At 51.5% G+C, this 20,054-nt stretch overlaps 1 protein-coding gene across 3 annotated transcripts in view; it reads right to left on the reverse strand.

Annotated features, from left to right (window-relative positions):
- Positions 1–20,054, reverse strand: part of MICAL2 (microtubule associated monooxygenase, calponin and LIM domain containing 2) — a 255,526-nt gene that overhangs the window by 66,545 nt on the left and 168,927 nt on the right. For 2 of the 3 annotated variants that reach the window (XM_047776272.1, XM_047776271.1), the window contains 3 exons: positions 8,739–8,919; positions 6,839–7,026; positions 1,970–2,044 (listed from right to left, as the gene is read on the reverse strand). In XM_047776272.1, coding sequence (XP_047632228.1) covers positions 1,970–2,044; positions 6,839–7,026; positions 8,739–8,919 — 444 coding nt within the window. Of the gene's footprint in view, positions 1–1,969; positions 2,045–6,838; positions 7,027–8,738; positions 8,920–19,820; positions 20,031–20,054 lie in introns of those variants that run through there. The other variant, XM_047776273.1, reaches the window with a different exon arrangement.

Here is a 20,054-nt window from a genome sequence, read left to right on the forward strand (position 1 = left end):
AGGGGACGCGCATTTCCTCCCGAAGTCTTGGGGCGCCCTCTAGGGGCGACAGCCTGCACAGGCTGAACCCAGGTTCTCTTGGCGGCCCTCCATTCGCCTCAGTTCAGCCAGCGTGGTCCCTGGTCCTTTAATGAGTTCCTTCATTCCTTCGTTCGTTCATTCATTCATTCATTCATTCATTCATTCATTCTACAAGCAAGGACTGGGTGCCTCCTCCATGCTAGGCACTAAGCCAATAGAAATAATTCAAACTCAAGGCCTGCGTTCAAACCAACTTTTACATACACTTGAGAACCAACACCTGACCCTCCCGGTATAACTAAAGACAGAGCTGAGAAACCCTGCTGCTGGTTAGCAGTCCCCTCCCTCCTGTTCCTCCTCCAGCAACCCCCCCACCAGGCTCCCTGCTCTCCTCCCAGACCAGGCACTTCTCAAGGGTGAGGCTGGGCCTCTCTCACGAGTGGTGCTCAAGTTGGCTGGAAGCATTAGGTGGAATCTCTGCTTCCAAACAGACCCACCCATAGAAGCAGAATTCCTGTGACTGGGGAGGGGTTGAGGTGGGAGAGTAAACGAGAGAGCATGTGGAAAAGGCCTGGCCCAGGCCTCCAGCAAACATGAATTCTTTCCTTCCTCTCGCCCTCATCGCTGGGGACTACAAGATGGTTCAAGAGTCACTTTAGGCTGTCCCCAGGTGGAGGGCCTGCCCAGGGGTGCAGTTCTGGTCCAGTTCTAGAAGTGCCCTTCTTCCTGCCTGGCCCGAGTGAGAGGAGGCTGCAGGTCTGGAGGTTTCAGGGCGGCGGGCGGGGAGGGGGTGGATGACTCACTGGCCAGGAATCAGCCTTGACTCAGAAGGAAGGAATCACGTTAAGTGGCAGGTTATTCCTATCCCAACGTTTCTTTTAAACAAATTTGTGTCTACGCCAGAGCTTTCCTGGGTCCACCTCTCCTACAGCAAGTCCGAGAGGGACTGTGGGGGCAGGAGGAAGTGGAAGGCAGGGGTGGATCTGGAATCAGATGAAGAGGCCCTGCCACTCTTTCAGGACAGGAGAGGGAACACCTGCTGTGTAAATGGGGCAGAATCTTTAGGATGCTGCACGACTGTGCCCCCTAGTGGGAGCCTGCTGCTTTAGCCCCCTCCCAGCCCTGGTCTTCACCCATGGGCCCTTCCTGGGGGATGTGGGATTTGGGACCACAGCCTGCTCAGAAAAGGGAACAGGACAGTGTGTATTTGCGTGTATGTGTGTGTGTATGTGTGTGTGTATTCCTTCATTGCTTTGCCCGCTACTGCACTACTGCCTGAGATTAAGCTGATGCCCCTAGGCCAACTCCAGTGTATTGAATCAAACCATATAGACCCTTAGGAGTTCCCTTCGTGGCTCAGTGGTTAATGAATCCGACTAGGAACTATGAGGTTGTGGGTTCGATCCCTGGCCTCGATCAGTGGGTTAAGGATCCAGCATTGCCGTGAGATGTGGTGTAGGTCACAGACGCAGCTCGGATCCAGTGTTGCTTGGCTGTGGCGTAGGACGGCAGCTATGGCTCTGATTCAACCCCTAGCCTGGGAACCTCCATATGTTTCGGGTGCGGCCCTAAAAGGACAAAAGACAAAAACAAAAACAAAACAAAAGCAAAAAACCCATACAGACCCTCATTTTCCTCAACTGTGGTTCAAGAAGCTTGGGGCCAGTGATTGCTAGGGTCCTTTTCAAGTGCAATTGCAGAGTTTGAAGGGAGCTGAAGGGTAACAGAAGGGTAACAGAAGGGAGCAAATCCCTTGGAAAAATGCGTCCTCTAGTGAGCAGTGGAAATAGAATCAAACCTATATTTCTTTCCTTGCTCCTCACATCCAGGAGGCCAGTTCAGAGAGGGCATGTGAAGAGTGAGAACAGCTGCCCCTGAGAAATCATCACATAATTCCTGCCTCCCCACCACGCCCCCCCCCCAACCCCCCAGAGAGCGCATGACTCACTGGACTGGAATTTTCTTCTCCCACTCTGGTATTTGCTGGGAGTTGGAGACTGGAAGCTATTGGCCCGCTGCAGAGCTGTGGTGGGAAGAAGAAAAGGGGGAGGGGAGATGGGGAGGGAGGAAGCGTCGCTTACAGAGGTAGAATACTTTTCATGGCCCATTTACAGAAAGCTAATAGACTAAAGGTCCCTAAAGCTCATAAATGACCGAGCTCCTTTCTTTGCTCTGACCACACCTCCCTGTCCTTGTAACACACATCTCCAACCTTTCATGCATTCATTCATCAGCTATTTATGGATGCCCTGCTATGGAACAGGTCCTGCCCTCTTTCAGAAAATAGCTCAAACTATAAGCCATCCTTCTAACTCACCTGTCATAAAGAAGCATGTGTTCAGACACACTCATGAGCACACATGTACACGTATGCGCCCATATACACACATGCTTTTAGCAGAGCAATTCTTCAAAGCTGCCATCTCATGGCAACGTCCCATCTATGAACCAGAGATGCTCCCACTGAAGCCTGGAAGCTGCAGAACATGCCACTCTCTTTCTTTCTTTCTTTTTTTTTTTTTGGTCTTTTGTCTTTTCAGGGCCGCACCGGTAGCATATGGAGATTCCCAGGCTAGGGGTCAAATTGGAGCTGTACCCGCCAGCCTACACCACAGCCACAGCAACGTGAGATCCGAGCTGTACCTACACCACAGCTCATGGCAATGTTGGATCCTTAACCCACTGATTGAGGCCAGGGATTGAACCCACAACCACATGGCTCCTAGTCAGATTCGTTAACCACTGAGCCACAACGGGACCTCTTGCCACTCTCTTTCCACCTTTCCCCCGAGCTCCGCAAAGCCTTTGGGAACCACCTTTAACTGACAATCCATCAACAATCCCTGGACAATCCATTGCCATGACCCCTCCTCTTGGCCTCTTCCCAGGGGAAACACGTTTGTAAGATGCCATGGGCTGTATTCCGAAGACCGCCCCCCACCCAGCTGGGCCTTGAGAATCAGCTGAGCAAAATGAACATCACAGGCAGAAGGAATGGGACTTGGCCACTTGGGGCCTGAGAGTGGGCAGTGGGATGCAAATGTACCTTCCCACGCTGCATGCTCAGATTTGGCCTCAGGCTCTGGGTCTCTGCATTGGTTCCGTCACAACTGGACAGAGAGCTCTGGAGGGGGGCCCAGCTGAGTGGCTCCCACACACGCGTGGGAGGAAAGCCCAGGGGACCAGTGTGGGCATGGGAGCGTGGGGGTGGGGAAGGTTTAAACACAAGCCTCTCTTGGGAGTTCCCATTGTTGTGCAGTGGTTAACGAATCCGACTAGGAACCATGAGGTTGCGGGTTCGATCCCTGGCCTCTCTCAGCGGGTTAAGGATCCAGCGTTGGCGTGAGCTATGGTGTAGGATGCACACGCGGCTCAGATCCTGCGTTGCTGTGGCTCTGGTGTAGGCCAGTAGCAACAGCTCCGATTAGACCCCTAGCCTGGGAACCTCCACATGCCGCATGTGTGGCCCTCAAAAAGCCAAAAAAAAAAGCAAATAAACACAGGCCTCTCTGAATCCAGGCCCAGCTGGCCAGCCCTCCCTCTCCCTGTGGAAAGTCCTGGCTTCCACTCCCTGCCAGTGCTCAGAGCTGGGTGTCCGTTCTTACCAGCCAGGCTATGGAGCGCAGCTGTCAACCACCACCTGAGGGCTTCCTTTCCTTAAGAGGAGATCTTTCCGCTCTGGTGCCTTAGCTCTTTGCCTCCCCCCCAACCTTTTTTGGTCTTTTTAGGGCCCTACCCACAGGAGATGGAGGTTCCCAGGCCAGGGGTTGAATTGGAGCTGTAGTTGCTGGCCTACTCCACAGCCACAGCAACGCCAGATCTGAGCCACGTCTGCGACCTACACCACAGCTCATGGCAACACCGGATCCTTAACCCACTGAGCGAAGCCAGGGATTGAACGTGCATCCTCATGGATATACTAGTCAGATTCGTTTCTGTTGAGCCACGATGGGAATTCCCCACCCCCTAGGGCTGCTTTCATAACCAAGCCCAAGGCTTTGAGGGGGAGCCTTGGGGACGGGTCAGGGTGCCCTTTCCCCGTGTCCTCGTTACGGGATGAGCAGCCTGCCTACACTGCAGGGCCGCTTCCCTCTGCCAAGTGCAGGTCAGGGATTTCCCAGGCCAGATGTTTAAGGAGCAAGAGGGCCCCAAGGCCAGCTGCTTCCTGTGGACCAAAATTAACCTATTAATCACCTAATGAAGAAAGCCCTCAAGAAACACGGGGGAGGGTTGAAAGCTCTTGTGGCTTCTCCTTGGCTCTTCACTTTTGGAATGGGACTTAGAAATGGTTAACAGTCACGAGAGCCTTTCTATCACTGGTGTTCATGGGACATCTGTGCACACATTTTACCACAATAGGGACAATGAGGGGGAAGTAATGACCTGATCCAGTAATTCTGAGCAGAGTAAAGCAGAGCTCTTCTTTTCAGTTTATATGCATATACACTTTTTTTTTCTTTTTTTCTTTTTAGGGCTGTACTCAGGCATATGGAGATTCCCAGGCTGGGGGAGGGGGCAGAATTGGAACTGTAGCTGCCAGCCTACACCACAGCAACACAGGATCCTTAACCCACTGAGCAAAGCAAGGGATCGAACCCGAAACCTCATGGTTACCAGTTGGATTTGTTTCCACTGTGCCACAAGGGAACTCCTGGTTTATATTTTATTTATAGTTATTTTATTTGTTTATGTTTAAGGGAGTGCTTCTGGACATCTTTGTGTATGACCTACTGGGAAAGAGTGAAGAGAATAAGTACTGTGCCTTAGAGTACTGATGACAACATTTTATGTCACAAACTAAGAGTCAGTATCCTCCATAGGACACTGGACTGTCTTGTTCTCCTATTATTGCCAGAATAAAAAAGCATAAATAACAATTTTTCTAAATCAGAATAATCCAGGGGCAGAGTTCCCTCCTACAGTAACTGGTTTATGTCCAAGAACCCAATGCACCAGATTGAGGTGTTTTTTTTTTTTTTTTTGGCTTTTTAGGGCCATACTTGCAGTATATGGAGGTTCTCAGAGTAAGAATCGAATTGGAGCTACAGCAGCCGGCCTACACCACAGCCACAGCAACAAAGGATCCAAGCCGTGCCTGCAACCTACGCCACAACTCATGGCAAAGCCAAATCCTTAACCCACTGAACAAGGCCAGGGATCAAACCTGCAACCTCATGGATCTTAGTCGGGTTCATTAACCACTGAGCCATGAAGGGAACTTCCTCATTGAGTTGTTCAGGTGTGCGTATGACAACTAATTCATCCAGGCAAGCCTCTCGGAAGCGGCTCTTCTGTGATCCCAAAGTGCAGGATATGGCCCTCCTGCACCGAGGGCACTGCCGTTCGTGTAGATGCTGGGCTGCACCCTAGACCCATGGCATCTGAATCTCTGAAAGAGGCATAGCATGTACCCAGACTCTATCCCCTGCATGTGCTAAGCTTCTACATGCCTCTCTGGGCGGCACCACACATGGTACTTAGCAAATGTGTTTTGATGACAATTTGTCCTTTTTTCCCTTGTGTGGGAGGGTAAATCCAGAGTTTCCAGGATTCTGGCCCCACCCCTGGCCTTCCTGTGAAACCATCACTAGGGAGAACATCTCTAGGTTCAGGTGGAAGTTGTGCTCTTGGCCACCAGAGGGCAGCACAGGACAAGTAGTGTTCTGGCTCCGCCAGGGTCACTAAGGCCATTGGTCCTGATGGTGGCAAGTTTCTGTTGGCCTTTTCTTTCCACTCAGAGATTACTAGTTGCTCTTGACTAAATCAAAACACTCAATTCAAGGCCACCATTACTAAAACAAACTGGAATACTAAAGACAACTACTTAGGGTGTGGATCTCCTAGCCTCAGGCCATGTCGTTTACTAAGCTGTGAGTCCTTGGGAAAATACTCAGTCCATTTGCTCACCTGCAAAATGGGCTTCATGCTACTCACCTCACAGGGTGGTCCTGAGTATGAAATGAGGCCACGCATGGCGATGGCCCTGGCCAATAGAGGTACTTAGTGCACTGCAATCAGTGTATTCCACAAGCCTCAAGCACTGGCAGTGGATCTATGCTGCCCTCTGGTGGACCCAGGGAAACTGTGCAGCCCAGGGCTGCATGAGGTCCAACAGGCCTGAGCCCACCTCCCTTCCTCCGTGGGCCATGGAATGCTACAGGGGACCTTCAAAAAATATTTGCAGAGGAGATCGATCCAGACAGGAGGATCCTGGGCCCCCCTTATCTCTGCTTGTGACACACAACAGCCAGGCAGGCCCTTTCACCACTGTCCCGATTGAGATTCCAAAGATACTCAAGGAGAGGGAAGGCTGGGCCTGGATCTAGTCCCCTCACCCCCACTTGTTTTTTGTTTTTTGTTTTTTTTTTTTTGCTTTTTAGGGTCACACCTGTGGCATATGGAGGTTCCCAGGCTAGGGGTCCAATTGGAGCTACAGCTGCCAGACACAGCCACAGCCACAGCCATAGCCACAGCAACAGCAACAATCAGATCCAAGCTGTGTCTGTGACCTGCACCACAGCTCATGCTATTGCCAGATCCTTAACCCACTGAGCGAAGCCAGGGATTGGACCTGCAACCTCATGGTTCCTAGTCGGATTCGTTTCCACTGCACCACGATGGGAACTTCCCCTCACCCCCACTTGTACCCCAGCCTCCCAAGGTCTCAGCTCTACTGCCTCTGAGCCTGAGGGCCAGGCCTACTGTCACCTGGTTCTCCACAAGGTCCTCCCAGAGGGTCTCTATTGTACCCCACCCCCGCTCCCATGTCCCAGGAACAAGCAAGCCTGTTTCTCACCCAGGCAGGCTCTCTGCTCACCTTGCCCAGCTTCAGGTTCCTTGGGCCCTTGTGCAGAGATTGTCTGGGTCAGGGTCTCCCTCAGGGAGCTGTGCCGGGTGAGGAGCTTTGGGAGGGGTGGGGGTTGGGGTTCCAGCTGCTGGGGTCTTTTGTCAGAGGGTTCTGCCCTGGAGGCCTCCCTGCCACCATGGTCGAACTCTGTGTCAGAGCTGGAAGGGAAGAAGACAGCAGGTGAGCAAGGAGGCCTATAACCCCCACCCCACATTGTGCCCCACCCATCCCTGCCCCCAGACCAAGGGGTTCCCGGGCAAGGGGCTTGAGTGAAACACCTGTGTGCCTGGCACCAGCCTCTGGCTTTGTTATGGGCTGAACTGTGTCCCCCAGATTCATGTGACCCCTGGTACCTTGGAATGTGACTGCTTTCAGAGACAGGGTCTTTAAAGATGTAACCAAGTTAAAATGAGGTCATTAGGGTGGGCTCTAATCCAATCTGACTGGTCACCTTACAATTTTCCTTACAAGGAAATTTAGACACATTGACCCATGGAAGAAAAATGCCATGTGAACAAGAAGACGGGCCGTCTACATCCAAGGAGAGGGGCCTGGAACACATCCTTCCCACATGGTCCTCAGAAGGAACCAACCCTGCTGACACCTGGGTCTGGGGCTTCTAGAACTGTGAGAAAATCAACCTGTGTTGTTTAAGCCACCAGTCTGTGATGCCTCCCAGCAGCCCTAGCACAGGAAGGCAGGCAAGTTCTGATCAGAGCAGGTGAAAACAGCCCAGCATGTGTACAATGAAGTCCTTGTGAGAAGGCTGGTCCTCTCTCCTTCAGCCATCCCCGAGCAGGACTCCTAAGCTCTTGGGGGTAAAATGAGCCAGTCCTTTGGACCTGGGCCTCAAACATCAGTCATTTAAATGCTGCAGCCTCCACATGGCAGATGGGGGAATAGAAGAGACTACCGGGGTGGGGGGTGGTATTTAACAAGGTCTGCAATAACCATCAGGAATTCAGTTGTTGGGGAAAGAAGGGGCGTGTCCTAGGCAGTGGGGGCAGCACAGCTCGGTCCTGAGGTGGGGATGCTCGAGGGTGGTCCAACAACCTCTGAGCCCACCTCTCTTCCTTTGTGGGCCATGGAATGCTATAGGGGCTCCTCAGAAAATATTCACAGAGGAGACTGCTCAAGAAAAGAGCCCCCCCCCCTCCCTTATCTTGGGCCCCCCTTGTCTCTGCTTCTGACACACAACACATTGGCTAGTGACATTTACATGACTATATATATTTTTCCTTCCCTCTCTCTCTCTCCCTCCCTCCCTCCCTCCCTCTCTCTCTCCAGCAGGCTTCTTTGTTTTAGGGCGCTGTCCCTCATCCGTCTATGGGCTTTGGTGGACTGTCTATCCATCAGCCTGCCCAAACCTGCCAGTCACAACAGCATCCCAGTCCTATTCACCGATTAGCCCCAGAGTGGGCATGGAATATGAACTGTACCAATCAGAAGTCTACCTGGATATCTTGTCATATGAGCATGAATTTATGGATGTGGGTCAAGGCCCTCAGCCACCAAGAGTCCCCCACCTGGGCCCTTCTGGGGTGGCTGTAAATCTGAGAGGCAGCAAGAGAGAACAGCAGTTTGAGTCTCTAGCCCCAACCTTGCCTGAAGTGAGGACTACCCATGGACTTGCCAGGCAGATGAACCAAGGCATTTGCTTGTGTACCTTAAGCAGGTCTGCATTGTTTTATACCCTTGATGTAGGAATTCTTTGCTCCGGACAATTCCCTATGGATGGTCCCATTCTACAGCTGAAGAAATGGAGGCACAGAGAGGTCATACTACAGGGGAGAGAAGAGAAGACCAGCTCCCGAGGGCTGTCCTCTTGCCCAGGCCATCCTGTCCTCATCCTGCCACAGTGGGAGCATACCTGCTGTCATCGCTGGTGACCAAGACACGCACAGCCAGCACGTCCTGCCCGACCATGTCCTCCCCAGGGCCAATCCTCACAGAAGTCCACTCAGAAGGCAGGGGAGAGGCAGCTCCACCTGCCACGTTCCCAGGCTCGGGCTCCGGGATGCTCTTGGGCTTCTTGGGGGAGGTTGGCTCATCTGTTGAGAGGAGAAGAGGGTCTAGAGAGACGGTGGAAGTGAACAGCCCTGCAGGGTGCCTGCTCCTCCAGAGGCTTGGGGATGCTCATCCTTCATGTGGTCACTGGATCCCCACCACTCAGCCCCTCAGACACCCCAGCCTTCAGAGCACACGTCTTGAATGAGGGACACGAATGCATACACCGTCCCATTTAATTGTAAAGGAGGGTCTGAAGTGTCCAGAGGATCCGTTGCCAAAACCACAATGCCAACGTGTGGCTAAACCCAGCGGTAACGTCCCACTTCTCCTCTGACTTGGCACACAGCAGCCTCTGACCCAGCTGATCACATCCCTCTCTTTGCTCAGCTTTCAGGATGGCACAGCCTGGCTCCTGCCCCACCCCCCCACCCCGCCAATGGCTATCTCCTCTCTTTGTTTCTTTTCTTTTTTTTTGTCTTTTTGCCATTTCTTGGGCTGCTCCCGAGGCATATGGAGGTTCCCAGGCTAGGGGTCGAATCGGAGCTGTAGCCACCAGCCTACACCAGAGCCACAGCAACGCTGGATCCGAGCCGCATCTGTGACCTACACCACAGCTCACGGCAACGCCGGATCATTAACCCGCTGAGCGAGGCCAGGGATCGAACCCGCAACCTCATGGTTTCTAGTCGGATTCGTTAACCACTGCGCCACGACAGGAACTCCGTTTCTTTCATTGGTTCTCACTCCCCACCTTGACCTCTCCACCCTGGAGGATTCCAGGGCTCAGTCTTGGAACCCCTTCTCTTCTCATCTACACTTGTGTCCTTGACGATCGCATCTGGTCTCAGCTTTAAATCACCCTGGACAATGACACATATATCTCTCGAGCTTGGAGGTTCCCCTGAACTTTTTTTTTTTTTTTTTTTTTTGCTTTTTAGGGCTGCACCTGCAGCATATGGAGGTGCCCAGGCTAGGGGTCCAGTTGGGGCTGTAGCTGCCAGCCTATGCCAGGGCCACAGCAACACAGGATCCAAGCCGCATCTGCAACCTACACCACAGCTCACGGCAATGCTGGATCCTTAGCCCGCTGAGCAAGGCCAGGGATCGAACCCACAACCTCATGGTTCCTAATCAGATTTGTTAACCACTGAGTCACGACGGGAACTCCTCTTTATTTTTATTTCTAGCACATGGCACCTTCTAATAAACTACACAATTTCACCACTTATTTCTTTTATTATCTCTCCCCCATACCTAGAACATAAGCAGTGAGTTTTGCCTATTTTGTGTCTTGCTAGAATGGTGCCTGGGGAAGAGCGGATGCTCCGTAAATACCTGTTTAAGGAATCAACAGGTGAACAGATGAGGACATCAGGCAGCTGGAGCCCCTGTGCCCTCTTAGCCACTAACCAGTCGGGTGAGCCCCTCTCTGGTCACAGCGAGCAGGTATCCTTTCTCCTCTCAAGGCTGCCACCTCATGAACTTGGCTCCCCCAACAACCTCCTCACAAACGTCACCTCCTCTTCCCTGTGTCATTAACATCTTTGTCTACTGGAGTTTTTCCATCAGGTCTTCCATGTGCTGAAGACCCTCCCATGGAAAGAAAAGCATTTTTTGTTGTTGTTGTTTTGCTTTTTAAGGTAGCACCTGCATGCGGCATATGGAGGTTCCCAGGCTAGCGGTCAAATTAGAGCTACAGCTGCCAGTCTACACCACAGCCACAGCAACGCAGGATCCGAGCCATGTCTGTGACCGACACCACAGCTCATGGCAACACTGGATCCTTCACCCACGGAGCGAAGCCAGGGATCAAACCCGGATCCTCATGGATGCTAGTCGTGTTCATTACCTCTGAGCCACAAGGGGAACTCCCCAAAGATAAACATTTTTCATCTCTGAGCCTTCCAGGCCCCCAGCCAAGTGTTCGTCCTCTTCCTAGACAATCTTCTACATGCACTTTCTCTGCTTCTCCATCTCCCCTCACTCACCCCTCAATCACCTATAATCCTGCCTTGGTCTCCACGACTCAAAGTGCCCCTGACAAAGTCCCCAGCGGCCTCCTTGTCGCTAAGTCCATTTTGCAAGGCTTTGGGGTCCCCCTGCAGCCCTTGCCCCAGACCCCGCCCTGCTCCCAAGGATGTTCTCCCTGCCTGGCTGGCTGCTCCATCTCAGCCGTCTGGTCTGCTTGCCAACCCTTAAAGGCTGGTTTCCTCATGCTTCCACCGGGCTTCTCTCATTTTTTCACCCCACACATTCTTCTTGGAAGATGTTAGCTACTCCTTAAACTGTATTTACCCCCTGTGATGATAACGCAAAACGTTGTGTTGCTTGTGGCAATGCCTCCCATTTAAAAATATGGTATGGGTCCAACAAAAACATATCTACAGGCAGATGAAGCTGGGGGTGGGGTGCCGGTTTGCAAGTCCAAGTGCAGTGTTTGTCTATGAAGACATGTATGCACCCTTCTGCATTGGTGTGGCTATGGATGAATGGGGGGGCTTTGGGAATAGATTTATAATTGGATGCTTGAGTAAGTAGCAAAAATAATAGCAGGAGCTAACTTTTATTGAGTATTCTTATCAAAGATTGTTGACGCGTTCATTGTGTGATACATCTATTCAATTCCACACAACCTTCTAAGAAAAGCAATATTATCCCCATTTTGCGACGGAGAAAACAGGTGCACAGAGGTAAAGACACCAGTACTCTGTCACATATTTTATCAGAGGATGGGGACCTGTCTGGATGTCTAGGAGCAGAACAAACCACAACTGGATGCCCACACACGTGACCATTATTCCGGGAGTTTGGAGGGGGCTATGTCCCCACTTCTCTCCCTCCCTGTAACAGTTTTGTGGTTTGTCCTGTGACCTTGAAGTCCTTCCCACTGGAGTAGGGAGGGTGAGCGTCCCTGCCCAGCTGATGCAAGGTTTGGCCGTGAAACTTGCTTCGACCAGTGGAAATTAGTGGGTGTGACGTGAGCAGTGGCTTTCAATGGCCTCACTGTCTGGTTAGTCCCCTGGCACTCTTGTTCACTGGCCATGAGAAGAGCTTGTCCGAGATGGCCATTGCCACTTCAGGCTAGATCCCTGATTGTGGGCCCATGGAACAGATCTGGAACCCAACTCCGGCCTGGCCAATCCCATGTAAGCCCAGGCCACCCTTGCACCTGCAGCCTGAAGCAGAGCCACCCAGCCGACCCACAGACCCATAAGCAAGAAAAATGATGCTACCAGCTACTAAGGTTTGGGAGGCTTGTTAACACAGAATTCCTGTAGCAGAGTCTTGGCTCTATACCTGATTTAGGTGTGAGTACAGGTGTATGGGCCTGTGAGCCATGTGCAAATACTTGTATAGTCAACAGAAGCTTCTGTGCCCTCCTGATCCAGGACTGTGCTGGGGATTTAGGGATGAGTCAGCCAAGGTCTGCCTCAAGGGTCTCTTTCTGTCCTAGAAAGAGAATCTGTTCATTCATATCTTCCTTATAAGGCAGACCACAAAGAGTGAGATGGAAGAGGGGGAAGATCTGACTTCCATGACACAGAGCCTTTGAGTTGAAGTCACCATTTGGTTCTGTTTTGTTTTTTCTTTTTTTTTTCATGGCTGCACCTGCAGCATGTGGAAGTTCCCAGGCTAAGGGTTGAATCAGAGCTGCAGCTGCCGGCCTATGCCACAGCCACAGCAACTCGGGATCCGAGCCACATTGGCAACCTACAGCACAGCTCATGGCAACGGTGGATCCTTAACCTGCTAAGCAAGGCCAGGGATCGAATCCTTATCCTCATGGATACCAGGTGGGGCTCTTAACCCACTGAGCCACAATGGCGACTCCCTTGAAGGCAACGTTTTAATGGGGCTTGAGGAGGAGGAGGAGGATTTGCACAGGGAAGAGGGAGGTGGTGCTCCAGGAGGTGGATCTCTGGGAGCAAAAGCCGAGTGGGAAAGCACTGCCCTCTTCCTGGAAGTGGCAGATAGGCCCATGCGGCTGGAGGGCAGGAGGGTACAGAAAGGCCACCAGTGGGAAAGGATTGCATTGACATCACACCAGGAAGGGCCTTGAACGATGGGGTGGAGGGTGGATTTCCCTCCAGGAGCAACCCGTAAAGGGCTGGAAGCTGATCCCATTGGATTTGCCTTCTAGAAAGATGGTTCTGATTGCAGAGGGAAGGTGGCCCACAAGGAGGAGAGAGGGTGGCGACGGTGATAACCGGAGGAGACCTAGTGGCTGAGCATGCGCGGCAGTGGAGATGGAAATGGAGAGCAGCCTGGCAGGTGGGCAGCCACCAGACTCACGGCCCCTGCGCCTAGGGGACCAGCCCGAACCTGCAAGGAACACCCCAGGTCTGCTTTTCTCCCTCCCCCACAGAGGGTGTTATCTCTGCCAGTGGGGCTGAGAGATGGCACAGGGTAAGGGCTCGGGCTGCCTCCCTGGGCTTCTGGGGGGAGGGGGGACATGGCTGAATGATGATTCCCCCCCAGCGCAGCAGAGTCAGGGTCCATGTCTCACAGCAGACCCCGGATATCAGCGGAGGGGCTGGCAGGGGCACCTGGGGGTGGGGACTTTGTGGAAGAAAAGCTGGTTCTTCAGGAGTTCCCTGGGGGTCTAGGGTTTAGGACTTGGCACCTTTACCTCTGTGGCCCTGGGTCCAGTCCCTGATCTGGGAACTGAGATCCCACCTCAAGCCCCTGCATGCTGAGGCAAAGAAAAGAAAAGAAAAAAAAAGCTGATGTTTCCTCTGGTCACCGCCTCTCCCAGACAAAAAGCCCCCAAGGATGACATGCTCCTCCCCTCTTTCTGCTCCCGACCCCACCCCTGCCCCCAATAAAGTCTTGCCGTGGGCTACAGTTGGGTCTCAGGTTCAGGGCTGCCCAAAGGAAGAACTTTCTCTACTCAAGCTTCTACTTCCAGAAATATTTCATTCCCCTGAGGATCCATGGCCAGGAGTGGTAGTTCTAGTGGTGCTAGTATCAGAAGTAATCTAGGGAGTTCCTGTCGTGGCTCAGCGGTAATGAACCCAACTAGTACCCATGAGGATGCAGGTTCGATCCCTGGCCTCGCTCAGTGGGTTAAGGATCTGGCGTTGCCATGAGCTGTGGTGTAGGTCGCAGACGCAGCCTGGATTCCGTGTTGCTGTGCCTGTGGCTGTGGCTGGCAGCTGTAGCTCCAATTGGACCCCTAGCCTGGGAACCTCCATATGCTGCGAGTGTGCCCCCCCACAAAAAAAAAGACAAAAAAAAAGAAGTAATCTAAAGGCAATAACAAAAAGCAGCCCCATCTCAACATCAGGGCCCAGATGCTCATTCATCAGTTTATGTACATCTTCTCTAACATCCCCCAACCTGAGAGGACTGGAGAACCATCTTCCCTGCACGAATGGGAGTCAGAAAGTAACAGCCAGGGCCACCTGGATCAGCCGCTGCTGCTGGACACAGAGCAATGTCTGTCACCAGCCCCAGGTGAGGGGCAGATGTGTGCTGCTCTTTGTCCTAGACTTGAAGTTATCTGTACTCGTGGGAGAATTCAGTGTGGCAGGGGGCTGCCAGGGGAAGAGATGCATGGGGATGGGATGGGGGGAGAGAATGACCCAGCCCCTCCCAGGGCAGCTCCCCTGGCCCCCTGGAGGGAAGGAGGGCTGCTCAGAGCCGAGCATCTAAATCTCTTCCCATTGCTCTGGCCAGACACCTGCTCTCTGGTGAAGGATGCAACTCCAGAGGCAGAGCCAGGTAGTATTCAGGCAAATGTCCAACCACGCATATCACCCCCGGTAGCCAAGACCTGAGGCTTTTTCCTGGCCAGACCCCAGCTACAAGGTCAAGGTAAGAATCTTGCCTTGGTTCTGCTGGTGCACCTGTTCCTGTTTCTCCTTCTCTGGGAACACTTCTACTCTCCTCTGAACCCAGGGAGACAACAAAGCAGCATGCTCTCCTGTGTGCTGTTATTAAGCTCATTTTCCAGATGAGGAGACCGAAGCTCAGAGACGTTCTCTTACTGTCCAAGGTCACACAGCTCCTAACTGCCAGAGGCACTTTTGGCTCCGGGCTTGGAAAAGCTTCCCCTGCTCCCTTGCCCACTGTGCTCTCTGAAGACAAAAGTTGAACAGGAGCCATGGGTCTAAGCTGATCAGGATCCAGTCAGGAAAACAGAACCCAAGCCATGGAGTTCAACAGAGGAAAATTAATATAAAAAACTAATAGCAATGGTACTGGATGAACTGAAAAGCCAAACAGAGATCATGAGACTACCCAGAGACAAGCAATTGCAGGAAGCCCCTGGCTAGGGAGACCTTAGAATCAGCTGGTGCTGTGAACCTAGATGCCCAGAACTGGGGGTGCAGGTTGCAGTATTAAAGGGAGACATGGAAACAAAGACTTGAATAAATGCGGGATCAGCCACATGGATACCGGGGAAGGGTGTTTCGGGCAGAGGGAACAGCCAGTGCAAAGGCTCTAAGTCAGAGGCCAGTGTGATTGGGACACTGCGTGTGAGAGGGAGCAGCAGGAGAGCAGGTCAGAGACACAGGGGCCAGGTCATATAGAGCCATCCAAGTCTGCCATATGCCTTTGGCTTTTACTCTGAGTGAGCTGGGGAGCCAGTGGTTTTGAGCAGAAGAGAGATGGGACTTGTGTTCTAACTGGATTCCCCCATCTACTTTCCGTTGAAAGTAGATTGAATGGAGTAAGGAAACAGGAGACCTCGTAGGAGGCCACTGGACTAAGGCAGGAAGAGACGACAGTGGTTGGGGTCAGGTGCTGAGATGGGGACAGATTCCGGCTGTCTTTGGAATTCAAGGATGAATTGGCTTTGGGGCCAAGAATGACTCCAAGGCTTGGAGCTGAGCAGTGAGAAGAATGGAACTGCTGTTTCCAGAGACCGCGAAGGCCAAGGGTAGAGTCTGTTTTGGGGGAAGACCAGGAGTTAGAGGCTCTCAGTGGCCAGCTGAGCATAGATGGAGAGCAGGAAGCCAGAGACAGAGCTAGAAATGGCTCCTTCTGCTCACTATGGATGCAGGTACTCACTACAGGGAAACCAAAGTGGTGCGGGCAGGTGGCAGGAGAGAGGGGCTCAAGCTGAGGCCAGGCTACCTCAAGGGAGGTGACCAGTTACCTTCAAGAGAGCTAGGGGGCCAGTAAACCAGAGAAAATGTGAAGTAGCCATCTCACATGAATTGAGACCTACTTAGTCCCCAACCAGAAGATGTCCTGTAAGACACTGAGCCCCAGCTGACTTTGAACGCCTCCCTCAGGGCACTCCCTGCTGCACAGAACCAGGCATGTGCTACCCAGAACCAGGCAAGAGCTGGGCACGCCTCCTGACCCTGCCTTCACAAAACCTTCTGCCAGAGGCGTTGCCAGTCCCCATCCACAGAAAGGCCTTGCCCAGTGCCTCTGAGTCAATACAAAGTGCCAGGGGATGGAGTTCTCATTGAGGCTCAGTGGTTAACGAATCCAACTAGGAACCATGAGGTTGCAGGTTCGATCCCTGGCCTCTCTCAGTGGGTTAAGGATCTGGCGTTGCCGTGAACTGTGGCGGAGGTTGCAGATGCGGCTCGGATCCCTCGTTGCTGTGGCTGTGGCGTAGGCCGGTGGCAACAGCTTTAATTGGACCCCTAGCCTGAGAACCTCCCTATGCCATAGGAGCAGCCCTAGATAAGGCAAAAAAAAAAAGACAAAGTGCCAGGGGAAAGCTGGGTCCTTGGCCAAGTCTAGGGCCTTGCCCTGTGCCCAGGCTCTCCTAGGAGCAGCCCTTGATTCCTGGCCTGAGCCCCCATGACTGTTCCTTGGCTGTTGAAGATGCTGCTCTAGCATCGTGCACTTTAATATCAGCACCTACTCAAGGTCGCCACGAAGAGGTGACAAGCTAATGAGGCAGCGCGCAGCAAGGGCTCGGTCCTGCAGAAACACTGACCAGAGGAAGGAAAAGCAGCAGCTGCTTCCCTGCCTTATTTAAGGTCTTAAAGAAAAAGCTCTGAAATGAAAGGGAAGGAGTTCAGAGAAAGAGAGAAAATGGCCCACTCCTATGCTCTTTGCTTGACCCACTTACTCTACTCGATATTCAGGTTGCAGGGATTTTCTTTCTTTGGCTGGATTGTTTCCTTAGGATCAGTTGCTGGGTTGGGATTACTGAGCTAAGAGGTCAGAATCCCTTTTATGGGTCTTGATAATACTGCCATATTGCTTTCCAGAAAAGATGGTTCCCATTTTTCATTTGATACTAGTGATTAAGCTCATATTTTTTCTTACCATCCGCTTCACTGTTTCTCTACTTATTCAGTGGGTATAGATAGCATCATTAATTTATATTCCTTTGAAAGGCAAGTTAGAACACGTTGGGAAATGCTTGCTCTTTTAGAGTTGTCATCTAAAATTTTCCTGAGCATGAACTGTCTGTGCATAGCCTTTGCCCACTTATCAAAGTTGGGTCTTTAATCAACAATTACCTGATCATCTACATGTGCAAGGCACCTGGGAACACTTGCTTTGTGGACATTTTTGAAATGCCACATCAAATGGATATCTTTGTTATCATATTGAATTCATATTTTTCCCCAGCCTATTGAATATTTTCATTTTCATACGTTAAGTTTTAAAAAATGTATCTAGGGAGTTCCCGTCGTGGCACAGCAGAAACGAATCCGACCAGGAACCAGGAGGTAGCAGGTTTGCTCCCTGGCTTCGCTCAGTGGGTTAAGGATCCAGTGTTGCCGTGAGCTGTGGTGTAGGTCGCAGACGCGGCTCAGATCTAGAATTGCTGTGGCTGTGCCTTAAGCCGGAGGCTACAGCTCTGATTCAACCCCTAGCCTAGGAACCTTCATATGCCACAGGTGCGGCCCTAAAAAGACAAGAAGACCAAAAAAAAAAAAATGTATCTAATATCTGTGTCATGTTTTTCCCAAGTCATTTTTTCTATCAGAGGTTTTTTTGTTTTGTTTTTGTTTTTGTCTTTTTTTAGGGCTGCACCTGTGGCATATGTAAGTGCCTAGGCTAAGGGCTGAACTGAAGCTGCAGCCTGCAGCTGCCACACTACACCCACAGCCACAGCAACGCAGAATCCGAGCCACATCTGCAACCTGCACCACAGCATCCCCAACCCTGAGTGAGGCCAGGGATTGAACCCACATCCTCAGGGATGCTAGTCGGGTTCTTCACCTGCTGAACCACAGTGGGAACTCCCTATTGGAGGTTTTAAAGTTTAAAAAGTTACCACTCTATTATCTATTCAATATTGAATTCTATTTAGTACTTAATTCTATGATTTACCTAAATATTTTATCCAGTGTTTCTGGATTAAAGAATATTTTACCAAACATGAATGTAGAATATATTACACAAAACAAAAAACTCCTCCAAACAAGCAAAAAACTCACTTCAAAGAAGTTATGGGCAAGCCCAGTTGAACAAAGTGAATTCAGCTTCTTTACTGAAGGACTCCTTAGAGACATGAACCTGCTAGTAAATCTGGTGGAGCACCAAGGTTTGGGAGAACCAGCATGCTTAGTACAAAACATTTCTCAAACTTTGGGACAATGGAACCCTTTCTTCACAAAGCACCATTGGGAGCTAGTGTTCCATTGCCATGCTTTGGGAAAATGTTGCTTTAACCCAACTTCAAATCAAAAATCAAAACCAAACTGTAAGCTCCAGGCGAGTGAAGACTTTGGCGCTTTCATTCATTCCCTGCGATATTCTCAGCACGCAGTAGGTGCTCAGTAAATATCAGCTGAGTAAACAGATGTGTGTGTGTGCACAGATCAACAATAACTGCACACACGACTAAGCAAAACAAATCAAGTCTAATACAGCAACACCGAGATACATACAGTCCAAGATGCAGGGACAGGCAGGGACTTAGTGTGGTTCACGGCTGCATCTCTAGGACCTAGAATATGCATAGGGCACTATAGGCTTTCCACAAATACTGGAACAGATGAATGAATAAAGGAAGGAGTCACTTGCCCAACCCAGCTCCGGACTTCAGTCCCTAACACCCTTTCTTTCAGGGAAGGAAAAGCGTATCCCACCTGGGTAAGCATACACACCCTCGGTCAAGACCCCAGGCAGCTCTGAAGGCAGCTCCAGGCACCAGCAGCTGGGCTCAGGGGCTCAGAAGTACCCCTTTAGAGGTGCAAGGGCCTCATGAAGTTTTCACATCAGCATCAGATGCTGAACCACATCTAGCCTCGCAATGGGAGGCCTCCCACCCTAGGGAGGTAGAGGTCCAGGTTTCTATGACAGTGTCCAGACTAGTTGGGTGAGACTCCAAATTCTGTCCTTAAAGACAAGTGGAATTGGGCCAGAGCTTGCCATTGGTGCAGGCCTCAGAGGGGCCCCGTGAGCAGAGCCTCGTAGCCTTAGCCCTGAGTGACCTGAGCCTCTGGGGGCAAGGTGGGTCTTTTGGCATCACAAATAGCTCTCCTTCTGGGTGAGCACACCTGCCATGTTCACTGCCATCCTGAATCCGAGATCCCTTCCTCCCTCCTTACCTTTCACCCATCACTCAGCCAGACCAGCATAAAACTTTCAAAGAACAACCTCTGTCACACAGGAACCTAAGTTAGCGTAAGGTCTCTAAGTAAAGCTCTCCTGCAGGTCTACGGCTTGGCTGTGTGCAGCCAGTGGGTGCAAGCCTCTGTGGAGATGGTCTGTTCCTGACAGCTGAGGTGACAGTGCCCCTCAGCCAGCTCTGCCCAGCACGTCGGATAGAAAAGTACCATGAGTTTTCAAGGAAGAACCCCCAAAGCCTGGCCCTGGAGCATCGGTGCTCCTTTGCAAATATTACCCCCAGGTAATATTTCTTCTCAGAGTACCCAGCGCAGCCCCAGAGAGACCCACGTCACCGCAAGTGCAAGGCCTGCCAGGTGAGGGAAGGCTGACCTCTGAAACCAACCCCTGGCTTTGAGGCTTTGAGCAGCTTCCATGGCAAAGAAGAGAGGAAACAATGAGCTTTATAAAGAACCATATTTATTTTCATTTACAGCATCCAAATACCATAAATAAAGCTAAACATCGTTGGCTGTGTGCAAAATACAGGGTTCTGTGTGGGGCCATGTCAGGAAGGTCACATGCGGGGTGATGAGATGGGGAGGCTAGCTAAGGAGGAGGCTGGGGGGAGGAGGGTGCTCTTTGGTTGACATTCTATAAAGGGGGGAAGACTCTGCAAGAGAAGATGAGATAAGAG

The sequence above is a fragment of the Phacochoerus africanus genome, chromosome 4 (genome assembly GCF_016906955.1).
Source record: "Phacochoerus africanus isolate WHEZ1 chromosome 4, ROS_Pafr_v1, whole genome shotgun sequence".
Lineage (NCBI taxonomy): Eukaryota > Metazoa > Chordata > Mammalia > Artiodactyla > Suidae > Phacochoerus > Phacochoerus africanus.